Source organism: Schistocerca serialis, chromosome 4 (assembly GCF_023864345.2).
Source record: "Schistocerca serialis cubense isolate TAMUIC-IGC-003099 chromosome 4, iqSchSeri2.2, whole genome shotgun sequence".
Lineage (NCBI taxonomy): Eukaryota > Metazoa > Arthropoda > Insecta > Orthoptera > Acrididae > Schistocerca > Schistocerca serialis.
The window spans coordinates 328672272-328698718 of NC_064641.1; the positions used below are offsets into that span (position 1 = coordinate 328672272).

The window sequence follows — 26447 nt, forward strand, 5'->3', positions numbered from 1 at the left end:
GGGATACGTCCGCCAGAGGCGTAACTCTAGAAACTACCGTTTATGTTATCTTGTTGAACTTTAACACGCTTGCAATTTCTCCTCTTCTCAAGTACGATCGACCTTTGTGACGTGTTATACCGTATGCGATAAGTCATAACATATGTTACTACACTGGGATGGACATGTTTAGACCTAGCGGAAGGTGCTTACTAGTGGGTGCTGTGATGACAGTGATATTCAGTGGACGTAGCTTTTGTCATTAAGTTGCATTTCTTCGATTGGACTCTGAGCTTTAGGTGTTTAATGCAGGTGTTTTATAGTAAAAGGAAAGAGCGTGATACTCACATTCTCTTAACAGTTACTTGACCTTTTGTGCTGCAGTTCCTAAAGCAAGGATCTTTCGTCGTGGCCTGTAGAAAATTGGATCGATAAGTTGTGCTGTCTTGCTCAGAGCCACGACATGAATGAGTCGAACGTGTCTCAGTTGTACTACAGTAGATCCCGTCTGAAAATGTCAATCTACAAGTAATCACCAAGTTACCGCAAGAATGAAATCAAATTATATCTTCATTCATTGAAATTTTGTGGAAAGCATACCACTAATATTAAAAGTTGTAATAGTAGCAAAAGGAGACCCTGCCCTCTACTAGTTTAATCATCGTCATCTTTTGAAAGTTCTGGAATGTCTGGCTATATACGTTTTGCCACATATTTTTTTTGTCTCCGTTACACTATTCTTGATTACTTCCTTAGTTACAGATACGCAGGTCGTGCGTGATAGTAACATAGGTCGTCTGTGTGCAGGTCAATAGTCGCTCTGACGGTGTATTCTATGCTGCTGAGCGTGGGCATCCTCGACGTGCATCCCTTCATCACGGTGTCAGTACAGGGCGTGGCGCAGCTCTTGGCGATACTCGTGGTACACTGCTACGTCTCTCGCATGGGCCGTCGCTGGTCCTCCGTGGCAGCCCTGCTGCTCTCTGGCTTCGTGAGTGCTGCCATAGTACTGCTTCTCTACGGTGAGCCATGTGTTATATATTGTTGTGAAAGAGCGTTTATCACAGTGTCAGAATTTTTATATTTGAGGAAACAAGTATTTGGATTATTATTATTCCCGAACTGACGCAGACGAACAAAATTGTCGTCTCTGCTTCAGTCGTGCAGACATGGTTTATATATCGCCGAACCTAGTGACTTTCTTGAGGACATAAGGGTATTTCCTCTTAGTTTCTGCTCTCGTACTTAGATTTCCTTCAGTGACTGTAATTGATTTCCATATATATTGTTTGGTGAGCTACTTCGGAAATGAACAACAATTAGGTGAAGTTGATGAAGGAAGATTTTATCTGAAACACTTGTTATTAATGAAGAGTGCAACTTCCGTTTATACATCGCATATATAAACGTACATCCTGAATATTTCAGTGTGCCACAACTACACTCTGAAATTACTGGAGAAGAGAGTAGCTACATTTTCATCTTCACCAGGCTGTATCTCACGCAGTAGTGACGTGTTTGGCCTTTTTATTTGCTGCGCTTTCTGAAAGATTTACTTTGCGTCAGAGATAAACTCTATGTTATTTCTTTAACACACTGACGCTGTTTGGGTATACGGTTGCAGTATTCATGTGCTGTACAGTAATCTACACTCTCATAGAATATAGAAGTACAGAAGAATATACAGTAATACGGTAGAGCAGGTATGCAATTGGCATTGGTGGCTAAATTCGACCTCGAACTTGTTTCGTTGGATTCCCACAGTCCACTTGATGACGCTGCCATTGGAAACCACCACAGCAGGTTGGGGACTCCCCCAATAGGCGGCACTGTAACCGGTGGCCATCTTCCTCTGCTAGTTCAATATCTGGTGTCAAAATACCCTCCACAGCCTTCTCCTCCAATCATAGCCCACTATTTTTATCGTCGATTAAAGTGAAACAGCCTATCACGACATACGCCAGAGCTGGCCGTCTTGTTCTCTGTACCCAACACGGTGACGAGTGAAATTGAATATTTGTACACCACCTGATGGAGGGCGCAATGTAATCTAAAATTAACTGTGTCTATATTTTCTGTATTATTTATCAAAATGCGTAAAGATATTCACAATACTGTTGTGAGTTACAGGTTATAGTGGACTTGACTCCTAAACACGACCGTAGGCTCGTTTCACTCCATACCTACAAAATGTATGCATTATGTTTCAGAAATATGCATTGACATTACTGGTGTATCATGGATAAATTTTCACTTTGCTGTGGTGTGTATGCCAATACGTAATCTCCTATCTTCAAAATTGTACATATGTTCTCCTGCAGAGCTCGCGAGACTAGCACTTCTGGACGAAGGGATAATGCGGAGACTTAGCTTAGCCCCAGACTGAATTTCCAGTCTGCAGTGGACCGTGTACTGATGTGAAACTTCCTGGAAGATTAGTTTTAATCTTCCAGCAAGTATCAGCGCATATTTCACTGTAGAGTGCAAGTTCGGTCCGCAAACAATCCCCCAGACTATGCCATGTCTTCTCAGTAGTTCTAGTCCTGCAAGGTGAGATGGAAAACTTCTGTGAAGTTTGAAAGATATAAGTTGAGATAATGATGGAAGTACATCTGTGAGGGTGAGTCGTGATTCGTGCTTGGATAGTTCCGTCGGTACAGCAATTATCCATGAACGACAAAATTCTCAGATTCAAGTTGTGGTGTGGAATACAGTTTTAATCTACTAGCAAGTTTCTCTGCTGGTGTAGCTTACAGATTAAGATACATTCGATGCCAAAACCATTACTCTGGACTCAAAAATTAAGTGCTGGAATGTTATTTTCACATCCAAACTGTCGTTATTATTGCTCTATACAGTACAAAACACATGCGGCTAAAATAACATGCTAATCAGCAAGGCAGTAATAGTTGATAGTTCCTCTTAGCGCCAAATGACACTACGTTATTAGTAGCATAAAAAAAACTTCAAACACCTGAAGAAGCAGGGAAAATACGCTAGAAAAGTGTAATTAACGTTACTGACTGCTTTATGAAGCTTCTTTTATAACTTTTTAGCTTGGGCCTCCTTGAGGCTATGTTTCAATAGTGCTATAAATGTGAACGTTCGAGGAAGGCTGCGCCAGTATGGTGGAAAGGTTCTCTAAAATTTTTGCAGACTGCATCTGCTTTCCTTTACCCCATGAATTACTAAATATTACCGTGATATATAGGAGCGTAGCTTCAGACGTCACATTTACCAATACTTCGGCACTACAAACAGTACTGAAAATGGCACGTTTTGTAGATATCTTTACTGCAGTGTATCACTTAATCAGCATCTTTCTGTAATTCCAAAAGCGCGACATACGATATGTTACCTTAGATCAACATGGGAGCTGCTCGGTTTGCTTCTGTCAAAGACATTCCACATTCTTTTAGCTGTGTTACTACGATTGACAACGTTACACAGAGAAGAGAGTTCGATCTCAGGCCAGGAACGACAATTCGATTTTGCACCAAAATAAAAAAAATACACTTTAAAGAAACTAAACATTGTTGTTGTTGTGGTCTTCAGTCCTGAAACTGGTTTGATGCAGCTCTCCAAGCTACCCTATCCTATGCAAGCTTCTTCATCTCCCAGTACTTAGTGAAACCTACATCCTTCTGAATCTGCTTAGTGTATTCACCTGTTGGTCTCCTTCTACGATTTTTACCCTCCATGCTGCCCTCCCTACCCATCTAATCTTCAGCATTCTTCTGTAGCACCACATTTCGAAAGCTTCAATTCTCTTCTTGTCCAAACTATTTATCGTCCATGTTTCACTTCCATACATGGCTACACTCCATACAAATACTTTCAGAACATTATCTGTACTATTTTTCTATAACAGTACAAAACAAGAGTGGCTCACTTATTGACACTACTGATCTACGTTCTGGATTAAAGTTCACTTGTTGGGGACTGCCATAGGATATTCAACAGTGGAAACTACATGAAACTTCGACGACATAACAAACAGAGCAGTGGTTTTCAAATATTATTTTATTACATTCGCATGGATAAGAAACGAGGGCTGCGCTGGTTTTAACTATCCACTTTCAACCACATTTCAAAGTCAGCTAAGCTTTACAGTGACAAGTAATAACTCTATTTTGAAGTATGAAACGTTTGTCATCTTCTGTTGATAATGCTAACTCCTCCTGTTGTACAATGGAAAATGTATGCAACCTGTACCGAATTTCATATTCAACAGTCGATTCATCAACATTATTTCACATTACTTTGTGTAGGCGGAAATGAGGCTTACTATGCTTTCAGTTAACTTTCAACGAGTTATTAAAGTCAGTCAAACGTTATACGACCCCATGTTATGCTATTAACTTTATCTCGGAGTACAAAAAATTTGTTAGGAGAATTTCATGCGTCTGTAAAAACTTCCACACCAATAATTTAGAGAAGCGTCTTGCCGAGAATCCCAGAAAATTCTGCTCCTGCGTAATATCACCAAATGTGTCGAAGGTTTCTGTCCAGTCGCTCGTCGACAACTCTAGTGTGGTATTAGAAGTTAATAACAGGAATGATGAAGTCTATAGAAGGCGTTTAAAAAAGCATTCAGGCAGGAGGATCATATAGACAGACCATCGTTTGGCCATCGCACAGATTTCCGCATCGAGGACATAGAAATAGCTATCCGTGGCGTTGAGATCTGAAAGAGTTGAAAACAAATAATTCACCACTTCTGGGCGAAATGCCAGTACGGTTTTACAGAGATTACGCTGCAGAATTGGCCCCTTATTTGGCTCACATTTATCGCAAATCTCTTGCCCAGCACCAAGTCCCAACTGACTGGAAAACAGCGAAGAGGATTCCTGTATGTAAGAAAGGTAAAAGGACGGACCTGCAAAATTACAAGCCCATATCCTTGGTATGCCGTAGAATTCTTGAGGATATTCTCACTCGAATATAATAAGCGTTTGGATTTAGATTCAAAAATAGTTCAAACGGCTCTGAGCACTATGGGATTTAACATCTGAGGTCATCAGTCCCCCTAGAACTTAGAACTACTTAAACCTAACTATGGACGTCACACACATTCATGCCCGAGGCAGGATTCGGACCTGCGACCGTAGCGGTTGCGCGGTTACAGACTGTAGCGCCTAGAACCGCTCGGTCACATCGGCCGGCTTTGGATTTAGAAAGCATTGCTTGTGCGAGACAGATTTACCTGTTCTCAGACGAAACCCTGCGAACAATGGATGAAGGGCAATAGGCTGATTACATATTCGTAGATTTCTCGAAAGGATTTGACCGGTGCCCCGTTGTAAACTGTTAACAGAGGTTCGAGCATAAGGAATTGGTCCTCACATATGTTAACCGCTCGAACACTTAAGTAACAGAATCCAGTAGTTGTCCTCGACGGTGAGTGTTCATCAGAGACAACGGCGTCGGCATCAGTGCCCCAGGTAAGTGTAATTGTTCTCTATAGACGTGAACGATGTGATGGATATGGTAAGCAGTAATCTGCAACTGCTTGCTCATCGCACTGAAGAATGTGATAAAATGTCGTCGTAGCGTGACTGTAGTAGGATACAGGACGACTTCGACAGTAAGTCTGTTTGGTGTGATGAAAGGCTGCTTGCTCTAAATTTAGAAGAATGTAATTTAATGCTGATAAGGAGAAAAAAAATCCTGTGATGTTCGAATACAGTATTAGTGGCGTGCTGCTTCACACAGTCACGTCGATTAAATATCTAGGCGTAACGTTGCAGAGGAATATGAAAAGCAACGAGCACTTAATGATGGTAGCAGGGAAGGCGAATCGTCGACTTTGGATTATTGCGATAATCTTATGGAAGTGCAGCTCATATACAAAGGAGATCGCGTATAGAACAGTTCTGCGATCCATTTTTGAGCACTGCTAGAGTGTTTGAGATCACCGCAAAGTTTGTGTAAAAGAAAGACATCCTATCAGTTCAGAAACGCGCTGTTAAATTTGTTACTGGTTGGTTCAATCAACACGCGAATCTCACGCGGATGCCTCGTGAACTCAAATCGGATTCCATGGAGGGAAGTCTACGTTCATTTCGTGAAACACTGTTGTCAAAGTTTAGAATGTAGCCATTTACAGCTGACAGCTAAACGATTCTACTGCCACCAGTTACGTTTTGCGTAAGGACCGGAAAGACAAGAGAAATTAGGCCTCATACGGAGGCATGTAGGCAGTAGTTTTTCCCTCACTCCATTCGCAAGCGGAACAGGTAAAGAAACGAGTAGTAGTGGTACTAGGGAACCTCCGCCATGCGCCTTATGATGACTTGCGAAGTAGGTATGTATATGCAGACGCATATTTATCATCTACAGTTGATAATGCTGAGCTATGCTATTACACTGCCGCAACTACATGACACTTTGATGAAATAACATTATGTACAGTAGTTTTAACATCTAAATTTAACACACATTTGTGTAGATAAGATACTTTTAGCTAACAAATTTCAACTACTTTTTAAAACCAACCAAACATTGTAGTGAGCTCCTGCTAGGGTATGAGCTTTACTTTGCAGTAAAAACGGTTGGCCATTTCCTGCTGACATTGCTGAATTATGCTGTCTGAGACCCAGAACAAAGATCGGGATTAACTTTAGGAAAATATGTGGAAGGGTGACCCAACTTGATGCGTTATTTATGATTCCCAATCAAATTTTCTTATTTAATAACAATTCTATGACAAGCCAACTAACAGTTACCAAGATTCTTGCCAAATACATACAGATAGTCAAGGTTTTTAAATTAAAATCACGATGCATATGGACATTTGCATTATACATAAAATCATAAAGGGTAACCTAAGAACATCTCAACTCTGCAATACAGTGGTGGCCCGGTCACAAGCAGTTGATTAAATAAAGATGCAGCGGCACTCTGCCCCCGCGACTAACATCACAGCTGTGGGCTAATCCCACAACAGGACTTGAATGTAAGTTCAACAGACTTTAAATAAAAGGTACTGAAATGCGTACATCTCCACTGGTTATTCCGGTCTTATGTAGGCAAGTTACGGTAAAAACAGAAGTAAACAGCTGTACTTCACCGATTGGCCACATGCGTGTTACGCATAAATCAAGTTAATTAGTTAAATAAAGTACCGGGCCCCATAAACACTGTTAAAATGATAATGCTAAATAAACCCTCTTTTCAAGCAATCAAGAAACACAGTGATCAGTTTACCCATAGTCTTTCATCACACGCCCACATTGACCTTACAATAATAGAAACAGTGAGTAAACTACTTCCTAACCTGGCGACACCCCAACTGCAGCACGATATCAAAATAATGACGGTAAACTACTCAGCTTGAGTCTGAAGCGGGAGATCCACAGAAGCGCGTCTGACCCGCCAACACCTTGGCCTTGTGCGATGACGAGAAAGCCGCCGAAGATGAAGAAAAATGCGTCCATGCCTCCGGACCAACAGGACAGCAATGCGTCATCCGCTGCCGATACAAAGCTCTGAATATATACCAAACAACGAACAACAAACAAGTTTGACAGAAATTAACATACACAGCAATACTTTAACGGCCAATTAAAGATTATTTTCAAGGAAACCATTAAAACTTCAGAATGGGAATGCGCCAGTCATAGCATTCCAAGTGGACCTTCCTAGAAATGACAAGAAACAATGTAGAAAGTCATCATAAAAAATATTACGTAATAATTCAAAGAAGATCAAATAAGTCAAAGTATACCTCTCCTTGACAGCTAAACTCATGGTAACAACGATCAACGCAGCAGGAAAACGCCTGCCGCAACGCTTAACGGTTTCAGCTTAGGGACTTATTGACAATGAAATTTGGATACCCACAAAATGGTAGACTGTAGGTTAAAATGTACAACTATAACCCGAAAGGCTCCTCAGCTGAGTAAGAGTGTGCAAATACGAATGCACACACACTCACATGACACACACGTGCATACCTTTAGGCTGAGTGCCAAATAAGATCTACAACAAACAGAAGTTACAATCAGTAGTATCAAATACTCAATGATAAACTATGGTTTCAAGTAACAGATTAAAATGTCAAAGTACTAGCTTGTCGCTTACAGAAATCTCCAGAGTGACACACACTGTCCCAAGAGATGTCACTGAAAGGCATTATGGAACTGGATTTCTGGCCAGCTCACACCGCGGCAGAATTAACAGTCTTTAAGTACAGTACTTAATGAACAGTCTTCGTACACAATTTCAAATAAATGCCAAAGAGTTCAATAACTTTAGGACTCTAGGTACGCGTCGGATAATACTGCCCTCCTGCTCGTAGCTGCTAACAAGTTGTCTTATACATCTCGGCGTATTTAGCACACGATGACTGACTGGCGCTCTTCGTAATCAGGTTGCACACGACGAGCGCCTCTCCTCACCAGCTAGCTCATGGTAGCAACCGTTAACGCAGAAGGAAAACTTTGGCCGCAACGGTCAACGGTTTCAAGTCGCTGCAATCGCCAGGATGCCGAGCACTCAAGCACGCCCGTCCTATTCCGTGTCCCACACACCACTCACTACCACTCATCCCCAGACGGAACACATCACCAAGGAAAGATGTTACGACGAGGGCCAGAATCGATGGAACAAATGGAGCCAGTAGGATCGCGCGCGCCCTCACAGAAGCCGCCACGGCTCAGTGTCGCATAGTGCAAGCCGGCATCAATACACTTAGACACTCTCCTATAGAGTCCGACATACCACCCATTCTGTAATTAAAAATCTTGTAATTGTGACATAAAGCCATGCAGGAAGAATGCGACATGTTTATTCTACAACTGGAGCTCTTCCACATGAAACTGTCTATTCCTGCTCCATTTCGTTGTTCACAACCATTGCTGTTTTCTTGGCATTCTTGTAAACAGAAATCATCGTCTGATCTATAGTAATGAGACATCTCTATTTTGTTAACAATTCCAATAAAATTTTGCGTTAGATACAGATCCATCAAGACGAAGTTGTTGGAGTATCCCCAGGCAGTTCATCAGAAGAACTTACCACTTACATACGACCTGATGTATGTGCAGCCCTCAACACTGTAATAATAAAACTAAGACACATGTCAGTTTGAATATGTCAGCAAGTCTCAAATTGTAGGAGACGTTACTGACTAAGGATATACACAAATCTCAGCAAAATCCCTCTGACGTCATATACATGCAGTGAGAAGAGAGCTGGAGGACAGGAGGGAGGCTGCAGTTAACATAAACCACAAAATTTTGTCGGAATTTTGAAAAAATGGGAAAGTCTCCCTGAGTTGGGTAAATGCAGTCAGAGTTACTTTCGCATTTGTTCAACAATTCCTCCTAAACCCCCTGATCGATTTAAACCAAATTTGGTACATTTACTATATAGTGTATGCAAAGTAATACTGTGAGGGTAAGAATCACCCACATCCCATATGGCCAGGAGTAGGGGTGAAAAAGTGTTAGTAATATCTGACATCAAAATGACGGCATGTTGTACTGGTAGTATCAGAATGTGTTCCACTGGACATGAGTGTGGACAGAGACACCTGAGTAGAGAGAGGGGGATGCGGAACTAGATAGTGAGCGTAGGAAGATGAAATGGACACAGGAAGGGGAGAGAAGGAGATGGACAGATACAGGTAGAACTAGGAGATGGACATAGAGAGATGGAAGGAGATGGACAGAGAGAGGGGGGATATTGACACAGTGAAGGAAATGTATGGACAGAGAGGTGGAGGATATGCGAACAGAGAGGGGGGAAGGAGAGTGAGGGGGAGGAGGGGGTGCACAGACAGAGAGAGAAAGGAGGGGATGAACAGAGAGGGAAAGAGGAGCCGATAGACAGTGGCTGATGACATGTACAGAGAGAGGGGGTGGAAGCAGAAGAGGAAGAGTGAGAGGAGGATACAGGTATACAGAGGATGGGGAAGGAGAAGTAATGTGCAGAAAGGAAGAGGGGGATGAGGAGATGGACATAGAGAGGGGGAGGATGTGAAAAGGGGTGAAGAGGTAGTGGAGAGAGCTAAGGGATACGGACACAGAGACAAAAAGGGGGAGCAGGAGATGGGTAGGAAGTGTGGGTGGAGGAGGTAGACAGGGAGAGCAGGGGGAAGAAGGGGATAGACAGAGTGGGCGAAGGTTGTATGGACTGAGACTTGGGCGAGGAGGAGATGAACAGAGAAGGAGGTGTAGGACATGTGCAGAGAAAGGGGAAAGGTAGATAGAGAGAGGGGAGATAGGCAGAAAGGGAGGAGGAGGAGGTGGATGGGTTGGGTGGGGATGAGGAGACGGACAGATATTGAGAAGATAGGGGGAGATGGGCTGAGTGGGGGGCAAGAGAAGGAAAGAAAGTGAGGGGAAGGATTGTCCAGACAGAAAGAGGGGGCAAGACAGAGTGGGTGGACAAGGAGATGAACAGAGAGGATGGAGAAGGTGACAGAGAGAGGGGGAGGGGATGAGCAGAGGTAGATGGAGATGGTCAGAGAGCAAGGTGGGATGGATAGAGAGAGCGTGGGTATAGAGAGTGGGAGGAGGAGATGGGCCAATGGTGGTGGGAGAATATGTGTGAAAATTAGGGGTGGAGGAAGAGATGTTCAGAGAAAAGGGGGTGGGGTGGACACAATGAGGAATGAGGAAATGAGGAGGGAGAGATGTAGACAGCAGGATAAAGATGGGGAGGGGTAGTGGACAGGTTGGGAAAGGAAGAGTGGGGAGAAGGAGACAGACATAGTCAGGACAAGGATATGGAAAGAGATGTGGGAGGTGGAGATGAACAAAGAGGTGCAAGATATGTATGGGGAAAGGCAGGAGGAGGAGATGGACAGAGATACAAGGAGGAAGAGATGTGTGCAATATATGTGTTGTGTGCCTCTGCAGGTGAAGCCGTGGGTTAAAGGTTAGTCAATAACTAATCCTAGCAATATATGTTCTGAAAATACTTGTACAAGAAAGAACTGGCAGGAATGGTCTCATAGAACTTGTCAAGTAACAAAATAAACAATACGCTGAGAAATTACGAAGATACAGAACAATGTTTTTGTCAGTGTCATGGATGGAAGTAGCAATACTGGAGCACCATCGTTGTACACAGGTTTCAAGTTTCTGTAAAACTACAATACTCGTTGAGTTGCAGTTAAAATTGGGGCTTGTATCTTAGAAATTTTAAACATACATCAAATATTTTAGTAAATATAATCAGTCGAGATCGCTAACGATGTTTCATTTCATTACTGATGACCAAACAGCTGACGACTGATTCCTCCCAGCATATTCTGGAGGTCTGTTCGTAGTCTATGGGGTCAGCAATAGTGTCACCCTTTGGTCTGAAGATGATTTACTAAGACTGTAACCAGAAATGAAATAAAACTCCATTTGCTATTATCTTGCTATTATCTTCATTAAAATTCTTGCTATTATCTTCATTAGAATAAGATACAGATCGCTGTTGTTCCTAACATGCTTTAAAAATTTTTCAATAAAACGGACAAAATTTGAGCAAAGTGTGTCATATGGGAAAGCTGCGAACGATTCCTAAAAACTAAAAGACACGAACTTTCTTTCAGCTTTTATTTACTGAAACAGTACACTGAATTAGATGACGTTCCCTATAAAAGAGATTTTAAATTGTGTTACGTCCTTTTTAAATATCCAGAGACAGTTTCAGTTTCACGGAAATCTGTTTAAGTGAAGTTACAATCATTACAGAGAAAGATAACATTAAGAACTGTGTGGAGTTGATTAGGGGAAACGGCTAAGTGCTGATTTAACTATTCCTCGTCCTCCATCGCGGTTGTGACTGTGTCGAGTGATATGGATTCTACAGGAAGAAAATTTCAAACCTCTCTGTAGTTCATCCTATGTCGAAGGGGTACAAAATTCTTACATTATGCACCTAAAGTCGTACGAAAATATTGAGTAAGAATACGAAGAATTTGTATACTTCTTTGTCATAGAACTGATCTTTATTTAATAATTTCAGTGAGTATTTTACCTTCGGCCTTGTCATTGAATTGGTGTTCTGTCGCTCAACAACCGACGCTGCCCGACTACAGCTGCTACGTAGAAAATGTATTTTTCTCCATTTCTTGGATTTTGAACTACCATTTTCTTTTGTTTGTATATCCACTAATTCCCGTGACGACCTTAAGGCGAGCTTTTCCATTCTTATGCTAATAACTCACTTTTCTACTGAGCTGGTGATACGAGGGGCATTTACTAAGTAATGCAATGCATATTTTTCTGAAAGCAGTTTGGTTTTATTCACAATTTCAATTCACCATTTTATTGCCCACGCTTTTGACTACAGAACCCTATTTTTCAACATGATCTACCTTTACTGCGACAGCCTTGCGCCACCTTACTCGGAGAGCCTGCATGGCCGCATGGTATCACTCTATCAGTCGACGTCAGAGCCAACGTTTTGCTGCTACAGCAACCTCCCCATCATTCAAGCACTCCTTCCCACGGAGTGCATCATTCATTTGGCCAAACAGATGGAAGTTGGAAGTTACGAGATCCGGGCTGTAGGAGGGATGAGGAAGAACAGTCAAACGAATTTTTGTCAGGGGCTCTCGAGTAAGCAGTTTCTTCAATTTCCTGGGTGTATAAGAGTACACTTTAGAGCTGATCATTGTGCCATGAGGGAGGACACCAAACAGGAAAACACCCTTTAAAAACCTACTGAGATATACACACAAGAGAAACGCTACCTATATCTACATCTACATCTACATGGATACTCTGCAAATCACATTTAAGTGCCTGGCAGAGGGTTCATCGAACCACCTTCACAGTACTCTATTATCCCAATCTCGTATATCGCGCGGAAAGAATGAACACCTATTTCTTTCCGTACGAGCTCTGAATTCCCTTATTTTATCTTGGTGATTGTTCCTCCCTATGTAAGTCGGTGTCAACAAAAATTTTTCAAATTAGGAGGAGAAAGTTGGTGATTTAAATTTCGTGAGAAGATTCCATCGCAACGAAAAACGCCTTTCTTTTAATGATGTCCATCCCAAATCCTGTATCATTTCTGTGACACTCTCTCCCATATTTCGCGATAATATAAAACGTGCTGCCTTTCTTTGAACTTTTTCGACGTACTCCATCAGTCCTATCTGGTAAGGATCCCATACTGCTCAGCAGTATTCTAAAAGAGGACCGACAAGCGTAGTGTAGGCAGTCTCCTTAGTATATCTGTTACATTTTCTGAGTGTCCTGCCAATAAAACGAAGTCTTTGGTTAGCCTTCCCCACAACATTTTCTATGTGTTCCTTCCAATTTAAATGGTTCGTAGGTATTTATTTGAATTTACGGCTTTTAGATTTGACTGATTTATCGTGTAACCGAAGTTTAACGCGTTCCTTTTAGCACTCATGTGGATGACCCCACACTTTTCGTTATTTAAGGTCAACTGCCACTTTTCGCGCCATCCCGATATTTCTTCGAAGTCGTTTTGCAGTTTGTTTTGATCCTCTGATGACTTTATTAGTCGATGAACAACCGAAGACGGGTGCTCAGGTTGTCTCCCAAATCGTTTATATAGATAAGGAACAGCAAAGGGCCTATAACACTACCTTGGGGAACGCCAGAAACCACTTCCGTTTTACTCGATGACTTTCCGTCAATTACTACGAACTGTGACCTCTCAGACAGGAAATCACATATCCAGTCACATAACTGAGACGATATTCCATAAGCACGCAATTTCACTACGAGCCGCTTGTGTGGTATAGTTTTCAAAGCCTTCCGGAAATCCAGAAATACGGAATCGATCTGAAGTCCCTTGTCAATAGCACTCAGCACTTCATGTGAATAAACAGCTAGTTGTGTTTCACAATAACGATGTTTTCTAAACCCATGTTGACTGTGTGTCAATAGACAGTTTTCTTCGAGGTAATTCATTATGTTCGAACACAATAAATGTTCTAAAATCCTGCTGCCTATCGACGTCAACGATATTGGCCTGTAATATAGTGGACTACTACTACTAACTTTCTTGAATATTGGTGTGACCTGTGCAACTTTCCAATCTTTGGGTACGGATCTTTCGTCTACCGAACGGTTGTATATCATGGAGCTAATGCATCAACACACTCCGAAAGGAACCTAAATCGTATACATTCTGGACCTGAAGACTTGCTTTAATTAAGAATTTAAGGTGCTTCACTACTCCGAGGATATTTACTTCTACGTTACTCAACTTGGCAGCTGTTCTCGATTCGAATTCTGGAATATTTGCTTCGTCTTCCTTTGTGAAGGCATTTCGGAAGGCTGTGTTTAGGAACTCTGCTTTGGCAGCACTGTCTTCGATAGTATCTCCATTGCTATCGTGCAGAGAAGGCATTGATTGTTTCTTGCCGCTAACATACTTCACATATGACCAGAATCTCTTTGGATTTTCTGCCAGGTTTCAAGACAAAGTTTCGTTGTGAAAACTATTACAGACATCTCGCATTGAAGTCCGCGCTAAATTCCGAGCTTCTGTAAAAGATCGCCAATCTTGGGGATTTTGCGTCTGTTTAAATTTGGCATGTTTGTTTCGTTGTTTCTGCAACAGTTTTGTAACCAGTTTTGTTTACCAAGGAGGATCAGCTCCGTCGTTTGTTAATTTATTTGGTATAAATCTCTCAATTGCTGCGAATGCTATTTCTTTGAATTTAAGCCACATCTGGTCTACACTTATATTATGAATTTGGAATGCGTGGAGATTATCTCTCAGGAAGGCGTCAAGTGAACTTTTATCTGCTTTTTTGAATAGGTATATTTTTCGATTATTTTTCGAGGATTTGGGGATTACAATATTCAGTCTTGCTACGACAGCCCTGTCTTTACTAATCCCTGAATCGGTTTTGATGCTCGTTATTAACTCAGGATTATTTGTTGCTAAGAGGTCAAGTGTGTTTTCACAACAGTTTACTATTCGCGTGGGCTCATGAACTAACTGCTCGAAATAATTTTCAGAGAATGCGTTTAGCACAATTTCGGATGATATTTTATGCGTACCCCCGGAATTAAACATGTATTTTCGCCAACATCTCGTGGGTAAATTAAAGTCACCACCAAGTATTATCGTATGAGTCGGGTACGTGTTTGAAATCGAACCCAAGTTTTCTTTGAACCTTTCAGGAACTGTATCATCTGAATTGGGAGGTCGGTAAAAGGATCCAATTATTATTTTGTTCCGGTTGCCAACAATCACCTCTGCCCACACTAACTCACAGGAAGTATCTACTTCAATTTCGCGACAAGTTATACTACTTCTGTCAGCAGCAAACACGCCTCCGCCAACCGTGTTTAGCCTATCCTTTCGGAACACCGTTAGGTTCTTCGCAAAAATTTCGGCTGAGCTTATATCCAGCTTTAGCCAGCTTTCAGTGCCTATAACGATTTGAGCATCAGTGCTTTCTATTAGCGCTTGGAGCTCTGGTACTTTCCCAACACAGCTACGACAATTTACAACTGTTATACCAATTGTTTCTTTTTGTACGTTGTTCCTGTGTTCAGCCTGCACCCTTTGTGACTGAAGCCCTTTTTGTGTTTTCCCGATACCCTCTAACCTAAAAAACCGCCCACTCGACGCCACACAGCACCTACTACCCGTGTAGCCGCCTCATGCGTACTGTGGACACCTGACCTATTCAGCGGAACTCGAAACCCTACCACCTTTTGACGCAAGTCGAGGAATCTGCAGTCTACACGGTCGCATAACCGTCTGAGCCTCTTATTCAGCCCCTCCACTCGGCTCTGTACCAGAGGTCCGCAATCGGTCCTGTCGACTATGCTGCAAATGGTCAGCTCTGCTTTCATCTTGCAGGCAAGACTGGCAGCCTTTACCACTTCTGCTAGCAGCTGGAAACGAGAGAGAATCTCTTCTGATCCAAAGTGACACACATCATTGGTACCCACGTGAGCCACCACCTGCAGTTGGCTGCACCCTGTGCTCTCCATGGCATCCAGGAGGACGCTTTCCACATCTGGAAGACTCCACCCCGTATGGATACGGAGTGCACATTGGATTTCTTACCCTTCTTGTCAGCCAAGTCCCTAAGAGACCCCATAACGCCCCTAACGTTGGAGCTCCCAACTACTAATGATCCCACCCTCAGTGATTGCCCGGATCTTGAAGGCTGAGTGGTTCCCTTGAAACAGGACAGGCGACAGCATCTGACTCAGCGACAGTGTCAGCCACAGACAGGACCTGGAACCTGTCTGTCCGACAAACCGGGGAGGCCTTATGTGGGACCTCCTGGGAAGTCTTTCGCCACCTACTTCGCCCCGGGGCGACCTCCCACTCGACCACAGGTGAGGGGTCAGCCTCAGTGCGAGCAGTAACTGGGTTGGCCACCGGTGAGGATCGATCGGAGGACTCTGACATGTTGGGCGTCCGTTGGATCCCCACGGCCGGCCCACAACAGTGGTGCCCTTCCACTGCAGCCTCAAGCTGTGTAACTGAAGCCATCACAGCCTGAAGCTGAGAGCTAAGTGTCATCAACTCAACTCGCATCCGCACACAACAATCGCAGGTCCTGTGCATACTAAACACCGTGGAAAACTAAACTACACAGATAAACGGACTATCGGCACGTGCTGCGCAACTTTATTGTAGAACCTGACGAAAGTGCACGAACTATGTCTAGTGATACGTAGATATTCAAAAACCTAACTACCGAATCACTCAGGTGAAACTAAATAATTTGGCCCTGATTTGGAACTTGTAATATGTTACAAAATCGGTTTACTTTCCGACGCAAACGGAAAACGCGACAACTGTGGCTATTAGATATTAAATTTACACGCAGAAACTCAAGAAACTAAACTATTAAAGCACACAGATGATATAGTAAAATTAGCTCCTGGTTAGGAACTCGTAAATGACAAATGCGGTTACTTGCCTGTTGCTGCGTCTGTTTCGGTCGGCTACTGCTGCCTGACTATACATGGCCCCTTCCAGTAATAAAGAGTGCAGTCGCACCAGTAGTGATAATCAAGGCGGAAAATGATAAACCCATCCAGAATAATGATTCAAAGGTTTCAGACCACTGACATCAAACATTAGCTACAAGGTAATGAAATGCTTATTACCGCCAAGAATCAGAATGCACAACACAAAAAAGTAATCAAAAGTACAGTGGGTGAAGATAAACTCTGCACGTAACAAACATCACAAATAATCTTTGACAAAATGTGTGACAGGAATGGGAATGGGAATGAATCCCCTTACTTCCCATTGATAGAATTGCTATTTACGGTCTGATTGTGCTGGCCGGGTTGACTGAGCGGTTCTAGGCGCTACAGTCTGGAACCGCGCGACCGCTACCGCCGCAGGTTCGCCTCGGGCATGGATGTGTGTGATGTCCTTAGGTTATTTAGGTTTAAGCAGTTCTAAGTTCTAGGGGACTGATGACCTCAAATGTTAAGTCCCATGATGCTCAGAGCCATTTGAACCATACACTCCCTCCACCATCTATGCAACAGAGATTCAGACAATCGGAGCTCTTCCAGCAAAAACGAGGCAGCTCTATGATTACTTTTGACCTCATCAACCACTTCGCCAATGACATTGAGTTTCACCATTTTCAGTGGGAAACTCATCTTGCTGGTATGAATGTGTGATGTCACTCACATAATTTTTTCCCCAGGGCAACGTCCTGCATTGGCTCACAGAAAAAGAGGCTGAGAGATGCGGCGCCAGTCTGGTATGTGAGAGGCAAGTTTGTTGTGTGGCCTGCCCGGCGTCACGACAGATTCTTCGAAGAGCCACCTTCACTCTGCCTTTTGTAGCTTACGACCAGCCTCGACTCAAAGGAGACAGGAATTATTGCCTGCCATAAAACTAACTCACGCAGATATGCTGGTTATGTTCACAAACCAAAGTTAGCCTCTTACTAAAATTCATTCTTATTTCCCGTGTATGAGGACATAATAGTTGATAAATAATTGCTTAAAAATAGCTGAAAATAAAGTCTGAGAAGTGAAATGGAGGCTGTCGGAAAGAACAACTGCGTTTCCGATGCACAGGCAACTAGCACAGATGGTCTTTCGTCGCTTTTTGTGGACTTCTGTTACGCGGCGAGGAATCCGGCAGGTACCGCGCCTTTGAGTGGAGGAGTGTGTAGTGTGTCAACACTACCAGCAGAGACGTCCAGTTGTGCAACATGGTCTTTGGTTGTGATTTGTCGATAATCTTGAATGGGAGTGTTCCAAAATTGCAGGAGCTGTATATGGCCGGCCGGGAAACGGGAGGTAAGACAGGTTTGCAATACCTTGTTATGATGATTCAGACGCCTCACCCAGCGTTTCATGTGACGTGTTTTTGTTCACTGCCAGGTCTCCGTAGACATTCTGCAAGCGCCTATGAATATCCGCGACATTCTGATTTTCCGCCACAAGAAAATCTGTGCTTGGAATGCACCTCCATTACAGACGCCATTTTGAAGGCTGATACCTATCGGAAATTCAGAAACTAGCCTATAGGCGCTGAAGCGGGAATATTCGACGATGTCCCACGATAAATTCTGCATTTTTTCTACCGAAACTGACGGAGAAAAAATGTGAACGCCCCTGATAATACATCACTAGCTTCTCAGGAGCAGCAGCTCGGTCTAGCTGCGAATCTTTACATAACTTATCTTGAGACTGTTTCGTTTCCTTGTACTTTATTGTCATAAAAAATCTCTTATTTTCATTTTTTAATGAAGCTTCATGTTTCTAAGGAATATACTACCAATATCGGACGACCTTCTCGTATAGCTGCTAACAGCATGGTAACTTACGAGAAAGGACGGTGAACCGACACGAATCGAATCTGCGCAGTGGATTTACGAGCATGGCTTAACACTAGCTAGCCTCAGTATGCTTCTTAGGCGGTTTCCCACTCTTGTTTAGAGAAATGCTGGGATGGTTGCCATTTTCCGTCTCAGACAATGCGATAAACGAGCAGTTAAAAAACGATCACACACACACACAACGGAGTTTATATAATTCACAGAGAAGTTCTACATTCGACTTCCCACTCTTAGGTAACTGTCGACTGTGGCGTCAAGAGAGACATCCGGCGGTATAGTTAAAAAAATAAATTTGACAGAAACTGCTTACAGTGGAAATTGGCCTACACGGCGTAAATTTCAACGGAAGGAAGATAAAGACTAGTAGTAAAATTATACGCATGAATTGTTCCTAGTAGTTATTTTATGGTGTTGGAAACGGATTTAATTTTCCCGCTCTGACCAGTTCCGTGTGCTGCGCCTTTACAGTTCGTGCTCCTGGGATCGCGGTCATGGCGGCGCTCGCCGTACTACAGTTCGTCGCAACAGCCGCAGGTGCGACAGCGAACCTGCAGAGCTTAGAAGTGCACCCGACGTGTGTGCGCCAGATCACAACTAGCCTCGAGATGGCTGCCATCGGCCTCGTGATTTCGCTGATGCCTTACGTCATATTTATGGTAAGTAGATCAATGATAAACGCTAAACTTTGGTTTTCTATCGCAGATTGCACTGCAGATTTAGGGAGGAGATGACAAAATAGACAGTTATCATTTTCTTCATCTTCTTACATCTGTCGTGAAGTATTCTCTAATGTGACAAACAGCGCAAACCTAAAATCTCTAGGTTGAGGAAACATGGATGTTGTGCAAAGAATATAACACATACTGTTTATTCTTACTGTGGAGTAAAGTAAATACAGCGTCGTTGGGCTAATGCAATATTAAAAATGTAATTAATACAGGGTGGGGCAAATAAAAGAGTCCTGGAGAACAGAGTTCCAGGGTAAAAAGGGACACAGCAAAGGAAATACGGTACTAACCTGACTATAACATATGCCGAACGCGATCTCCTTTCATCCCTTGGTACTTCTGGGCCGTATTCAACAAGTTGCCAAAGGCGGATCGAAGCTGGACTGCTGGAATTTCTGCAGTTCCATCTGAAATGTTCTGCTGCAGTTCTTGAAGACTATGAAGACTGTTGCGATACACCTTAGACTCGAGGGCTCCCCACACAAAGTAGCCGCACTCTGACAGATCAGGTGACCTGGTGGCCAACTATGGCCGCGACCAGACTGACCTCTGATAAAACTCTGTCTGGCGCGAAAATAGTGTAAGTGTGCTTCTAGGTTCGGCCGGCTGTATGGACAGTTGCTCCATCCTGTCGGAAGTAGCTGTAGGTCTTCTCCTCCTCCATTAATGCTGCCACAAATGGTTTCAAAATGTTGGTAAAGTAACGCACCGAAGTCAGCGACTGATCAAGAAGATGGGGCCAATAATGGAGTGAGCGGACACTGCACACCAAACCACAACTTTCTGATAATGCAATGATGTTTCGTGGAAGTTACGCGGATTCTCCTCTTCCCAGAACGTGTGGTTTTGTGAGTTGACATAACCACTCAGGTGAACCCAGGCTTCATCAGACATAAAGAACAGATCTATGTCCTAGCCATTCATTGTCATCTCAATGAACAGCCGCTCACAAAACTGGAGGCGCTGTGGAGCATCTTCTGGCCTTAATGCATGAGCAACAGACACTCGGTAGGGAAGCATGTGAAGTCCACGGGAAGCATTCATAAGCATGATCGGCGTGATATGCCAGTCTCCTGCGACAGGCGTCGGATTGATTTGGTACAACTCCGATGCATTTTCTGGTGAACTGCAGCCACATCTTGTGGTGTCTGGACACGTTCCGGAATGGTTTTTGACTTGTCCAAAACAGACTATACCTGATGCCATTTTCGAACTACAACTTGCATGGCACTCTTTGTTGGCACTTTAACACCATGAAACTTCTCAACAAACGACTGACCACACCGTTTCCTCGACGTTATTGTCACGTAACTTTCCACAACAAACACCCACTGCTCCACTGTGAGCACCATCATCCACTTTGCACTGACCCACTGACATTGACGCAGCCCGCACTATGCTCTGAACCGTTGTGGATCAGTGGCAGGCGCACACCTGATGTGCGGGTCACGGGTTGTGGTTATATTGCACACATTCACGTCTAATCGTATCCACTCGTTCGGGCAACTTTCATTTGTCCCACCCTGTAAATAGTGGTTTGTCATAATAAATTTCTTATTTGCGATTCTTTAATGAAGCTACTTGTCTCGTCCTATCCAGGAAAGGTATGTGGAACACTGTGAGCACACCTGACTCTTACAGCCGAATAAATCGGCTGCGGCAGAGCACTGCTGCTATGCCAGTATTTTTTTTTGGGGGGTGGGGGGCTCTTTGGTGAAAGAAGCAGTTTAAATTGGTCTGGTGAAAAATTTAACTAACAAAGATGACGATTTCTACGATTTCAATCTAGACAAATCACGGAATGTGGCACTGTCTTCAATAAAAACTCAGTGACTTCATTAGAGTGCAGCTAACAAAGACACATAGATATCCCAACATGGATCGACCGCATAGCCACAGGTTCCATTTATGCATATTGTTTGCGGGAGATCAACGTCTCTTGCAGTTATCAACGTCTCTTGCAGTTGTGTTTTATGTGGTTTTAAGCGAAGTTTCGGTGATTACATTGTAATTCTGTCAGAGACAGCAAAGGACCTGGAAAAGCAGTTGAACGGAATGGACAGTGTCTTTGAAGGAGGATATAAGATGAACATCAACAAAAGCAAAACGAGGATAATGGAATGTCGTGGAATTAAATCGGTTGATGCTGAGGGAATTAGATTGGGAAGTGAGACACTTAAAACAGTAAATGAGTTTTTCTATTTGGGGAGCAAACTAACTGATGATGATAGAAGTAGAGAGGATGTAAAATGCAGACTGGCAATGGCAAGGAAAGCGTTTCTGAAGGAGAGTATAGACTTAAGTGTCAGAAAGTCGTTCCTGAAAGTATTTTTATGGAGTGTAGCCATGTATGGAAGTGAAACGTGGACGATAAATAGCTTGGATAAGAAGAGAAGCTTTCTAAATGTGACGCTACAGAACAATGCTAAAGATTAGATGGTTAGATCACATAACTAATGAGGAGGTATTGAATAGAATTGAGGAGAAGAGAAATTCGTGGCACAACTTGACTAGAAGAAGGGATCAGTTAGTAGGACATGTTCTGAGGCATCGAGCGATCACTAGTGTAGTATTGGAGGGCAGCGTGGAGGGTAAAAATCGTAGAGGGAGACCAAGAGATGAATACACTAAGCAGATTCAGAAGGATGTAGGTTGCAGTAGGTACTGGGAGATGAAGAAGCTTGCACAGGATAGAGTAGCATGGAGAGCTGTATCAAACCAGTCTGTGGACTGAAGACCACAACAACAACAACACCAAGAACAAGAGCAAGCGAAGGAACAAGTACTGCAGCGTACTGCAGCTTCCGTTGGTACACTCTGAAGATGGACGGATGATATACGGCTGAAATGTTAGAAAAAGAAAAAACAAAATTTATGCGGCTGCGCTCTCAAAATTTAGTGGATGAGCTAAGTAAGCTTCGTGGTATACATTTAAAATAGTAAGTACCATGTGTATAGCTAAAACATACAAGCTCAGTCTATGAATAAACACACTGGACTCATAATTTGTTTCTTCATAGAGCGAGCATAATACTTACAATTTTAAATGTAATTGACGAAATTTACGTGGCTCATTTTTATGACCTTATCATCTTTATATAATACATTATTACATCCTACTTGAGACGATTAACAAACTGTGCACTCAGGTCTGTAGACGCTTAATACGTACCGAAGTTATTTACTTCATTTAAGTGAAATATTGTCATCAGTGACGTGAATAAAACATATAAATATATTCTTGGATCACTTGGAAAATCTTACTGCTACAGTGTCGCAACTATTAGTGACATACATTCGATACTCACAAGCTTCTTATCACATAAAATACGAGTACTCGCATCAATAGACGATACGCTACTGTCAAAAACAAAATAACTAGGGATGAAAAAGAAATCAGTCGATTCTCTTATTTTTTGAGTTATCAGTCTTCTGGCTGGTTTTATGCGGCCTGCCAAGAATTCCTCTCCAGCGCAGACTTTTCCATCTCAGAGTAGCACTTGCAATCTACGTCCTCAGTTATTTGCTGGATGCACTTCAATCTCTGTCTTCCCAACAGATTTTATTCTCTGCAGTGTCATCTAGTACCATGGAGGTTATACCCTAATGTCTTTACAGATGTCCTATCATCCTGTCCCTTTTTCTACTCAGTGTTTTCCCTATATTCCTTTCATCGATGATTCTGTGGAGAACATTCTCATTTCTCATCTTATCAAACCATATAATTTTCAACATTCGTCCGTAGCACCACATCTCATATGCTTCGATTTTACTCTGTTCCGGTTTGTCCACTGTCCGTGATTCACTACTATGAAATGCTGTTCTCCAAACATGCATTCTCAGAAATATCGTTTCAAATTAAGGCCTATGTTTGATACTACTAGAAATCTTTTGGACAGAAATGCCTTCTTTGCCTTGAGAGTCTGGCTTTTATGTCCTCATTGCTTAGTCCATCATGGGCTATTTTGCTTGCAAGATTGCTGAGTACGTTAATTTCATCTACCAATTTTGATGTTGAGCTTCCCGCCGGTCTCTTTTCTGCTGTTTCTCATAATTTTCGTCTTTTTCCACTACACTTTCAATTCACATTCTGTATGTATTAGACAATATATTCCATTCAACACATCCATCTCCATTTTCACAGAAATTTGCTATGTGATCAGCAAGTCTTATCATTGATATCCTTTCACTCTGAATTTTAATCTCAACCTAGAACCTTTCTTTTATTTCCGTCATTGCTTCTTCGATGTGTAGATTGAACAGTAGAGGCAAAAGACTGCATCCCGGTCATACACACATTTTAATCCGAGATCCTCGTTCTAGGTCATCCAGTCCTATTATTTCTTCTTGGTTCTTTTAAATAGCATATTTTAAACGTATTTTCTTATAGCTTACTGCTATATTCCTCAAAATTTCGAACATATTTCCTCATATTACGTAGTTTAACGCTTTTATGAAGTGAAAAATTCCTAACAGTGTGTCTTTATTTTTCTTCAGTCTCGCTTTCATTATTAAACAAACGGCAGAACCGCTTCTCTGATACCTTTACTTTCCTAGAGCGAAACTGATCGTCACCTAACATACCCTCAATTTTCTTTTCCCTTCTTACGTATATTATTCTTGTCAGCACTTTGGTTACATGAGCAGTTAAGTCGATTGTCCGATTATTCTCGCACTTATCGGCCCTTGCTATCTCCAGAATTGTGTGGATGATGTTATTCCGAAAGTACGTTGCTAGTCTCATGTATTCCACTCATCAACTTCAACAGTCGCTTACATGATATTTTCCCTAATAATTTTAGGAAATCCGATGGAATGTTATCTATCCCTTTTGCCACATTTGATTTGTGATCTTCCAAATGTCTTTTTAATTCTAATACTATATGCCCTATCTCTTCCATATGAGTTCAAAATTCTTCTCCTATCACGTCATCAATTACCCTGCAATGGGCCTGCAGTTTACTCTTTCCACCTATCCGCTTTATCCTCTGGGTATAGCAGTGGAATTCGCAAGGCACTCTTGACGTTGGTACCCTTGCTTTCCATTGCATCGAAGGTTGTTTTGACTTATACATATGCCGATTCAGTTCTTCCGAAGATCGTTACGTTTTCGATATCTTTTCATGTACTCGTGGTATCCCCACACTTCCGATTTATTCCATTCCTTAGTGATTTGTACTCCTGCCTTTCCCTCAGCGTTTTTGTACTTCCTTCTTTCGTCGATCAATTGAAGTATTTCCTCGGATACTCAAGGTTTCTTCACAGTTACCTTCTAGTACCTTTGTTTGTCTGTCCAGCATCTGTGATTCGTCTTCTTAGAGATGTTTACTCTCCATCAACTGAATTGCCTAATGTGTTTCTCCTTGTCGCATTATCCACATCCTTATCTAACTTTAACCTTCATTATTGAATACTTCAGTATCTCTCAGCTTTCCGCATTGATGCATTCAGATGACTCTCTTATACTTCAGTCTTTCCCTCATCATTACTGAATTATGACCTGAGCCTGTATCTAAACTTGGATACACATTGAAATCGAGTATCTGATTTCGGAATCTCTACCTCACCATGATGTAATAAAGCTGGAAATTTTCCGCATGTCCAGGCCTTCTTCACTGATACCTCCCGCTCTTGAGATTCTTGAACATCCCCAGCATACGGTTTTCTGCTGGTGCTAAAACGTTAGAAACCCTTTTCTTGGATTATTAGGAATATACATTTCATTTGATTCGAGAGAAAAAATAAATTATGTATTAAGACGAATTACACCTGAAGATGGACCCACAGGGTCCGAAATGCATCGTGTACTGAATAAAACACGAAAATGTGTGACTGAAGGTGCTTTTTAATTCATACCTCGAGTGAAACCATATCGTACAGTACAACCAAATTCACCAGCAAACTCACAGGCATATCATAACAGATGTAGAGCACAGTCATCCAGCGAATTTTTGGCAGGCGCTCCACATCTCTAATTTATTTTCTGAATTATACATGGAAACTGATGTGCACTTGCTAGAATTGTGTCCGGGCATATACAGTGGATATCTGGCCTTCATTTACACTGTGCCAGAGCTTACGTTGGATGTAACGTTAAAAATGTACATTTCAACATCAAACTCTTGACCAGTGTTAAGATGATGATTTTTCCAAATGCGAAATTTGAGGTTTTTTTGCCAGTGTGTACACGGTTATCCCAAGGTGAATAGCCTGTGAATGAATGAGGAGGAATACAGACCATCTGACGATTTGAATTACATCTTTTACTTGGGTGTCAAGAATCTCTATAGTCACGCAATGCAACAAACTCTGCCATCTGGAGGGTTTTGATGGCTGTCCAAAGAGAAAATCGCGAGACTGAAAAAAAAAAAAAAAATACCAACTGAGTGGCTGCAGATGCTGGTGTCAGATATGCCCTGGAGGCAGACCTGGTATATCACAGCAATTTGTAAGATGCACACAGTGACCTACCCCTGGGACTGGAATGGCTGATCCTTTGAAATGGTTCCATCCCCAAGTTGATGATTACACTCAAGATCAAGCAGAAACACAATCTTCACTATAGAACCTCCAGCAATGTCTCAAGTTGGCGATGAGATATATTAGATTCACTTGTGGCATCTCCTTTAGTCAGCATCCTTAGCTGAACGAGTAGACTGATATTAAAACTGAAAACAGAACATGTGATTTTGGAAAGAATTTTACACAGTAATGAATAATTCTTCCTGCAGCGAAACCATGAAGAATGTTAGGAACTACTGTGAAATTCATTTAGTTTACTGGTGGGATGGGCATTGTGGTGCAAGAAATCCCATCACCAAGCGAAATTACAAATGGGTCATCGCCTGCAATGATGGACTGGTCACTTTGGAGGTGGCCGAGGTTTCAGTGCAGCCTATCTGATTTGGTATATGTATTCTGGAGCTCTCCAAACTCCCCATGTACCATTATTAGTTTGCAAA

The 26447-nt window shown here is 42.3% G+C and overlaps 1 protein-coding gene across 1 annotated transcript in view; it reads left to right on the plus strand.

Moving 5' to 3' along the window:
* The first annotated feature begins 887 nt into the window (after window positions 1–887).
* Window positions 888–26447, plus strand: part of LOC126473253 (solute carrier family 22 member 21-like) — a 31112-nt gene continuing 5552 nt past the window's right edge. Inside the window, exons 1-2 of the mRNA XM_050100180.1 lie at window positions 888–1001; window positions 19226–19413. Coding sequence (XP_049956137.1) covers window positions 923–1001; window positions 19226–19413 — 267 coding nt within the window. The 5' untranslated portion in view covers window positions 888–922. The remainder of the gene's footprint in view (window positions 1002–19225; window positions 19414–26447) is intronic.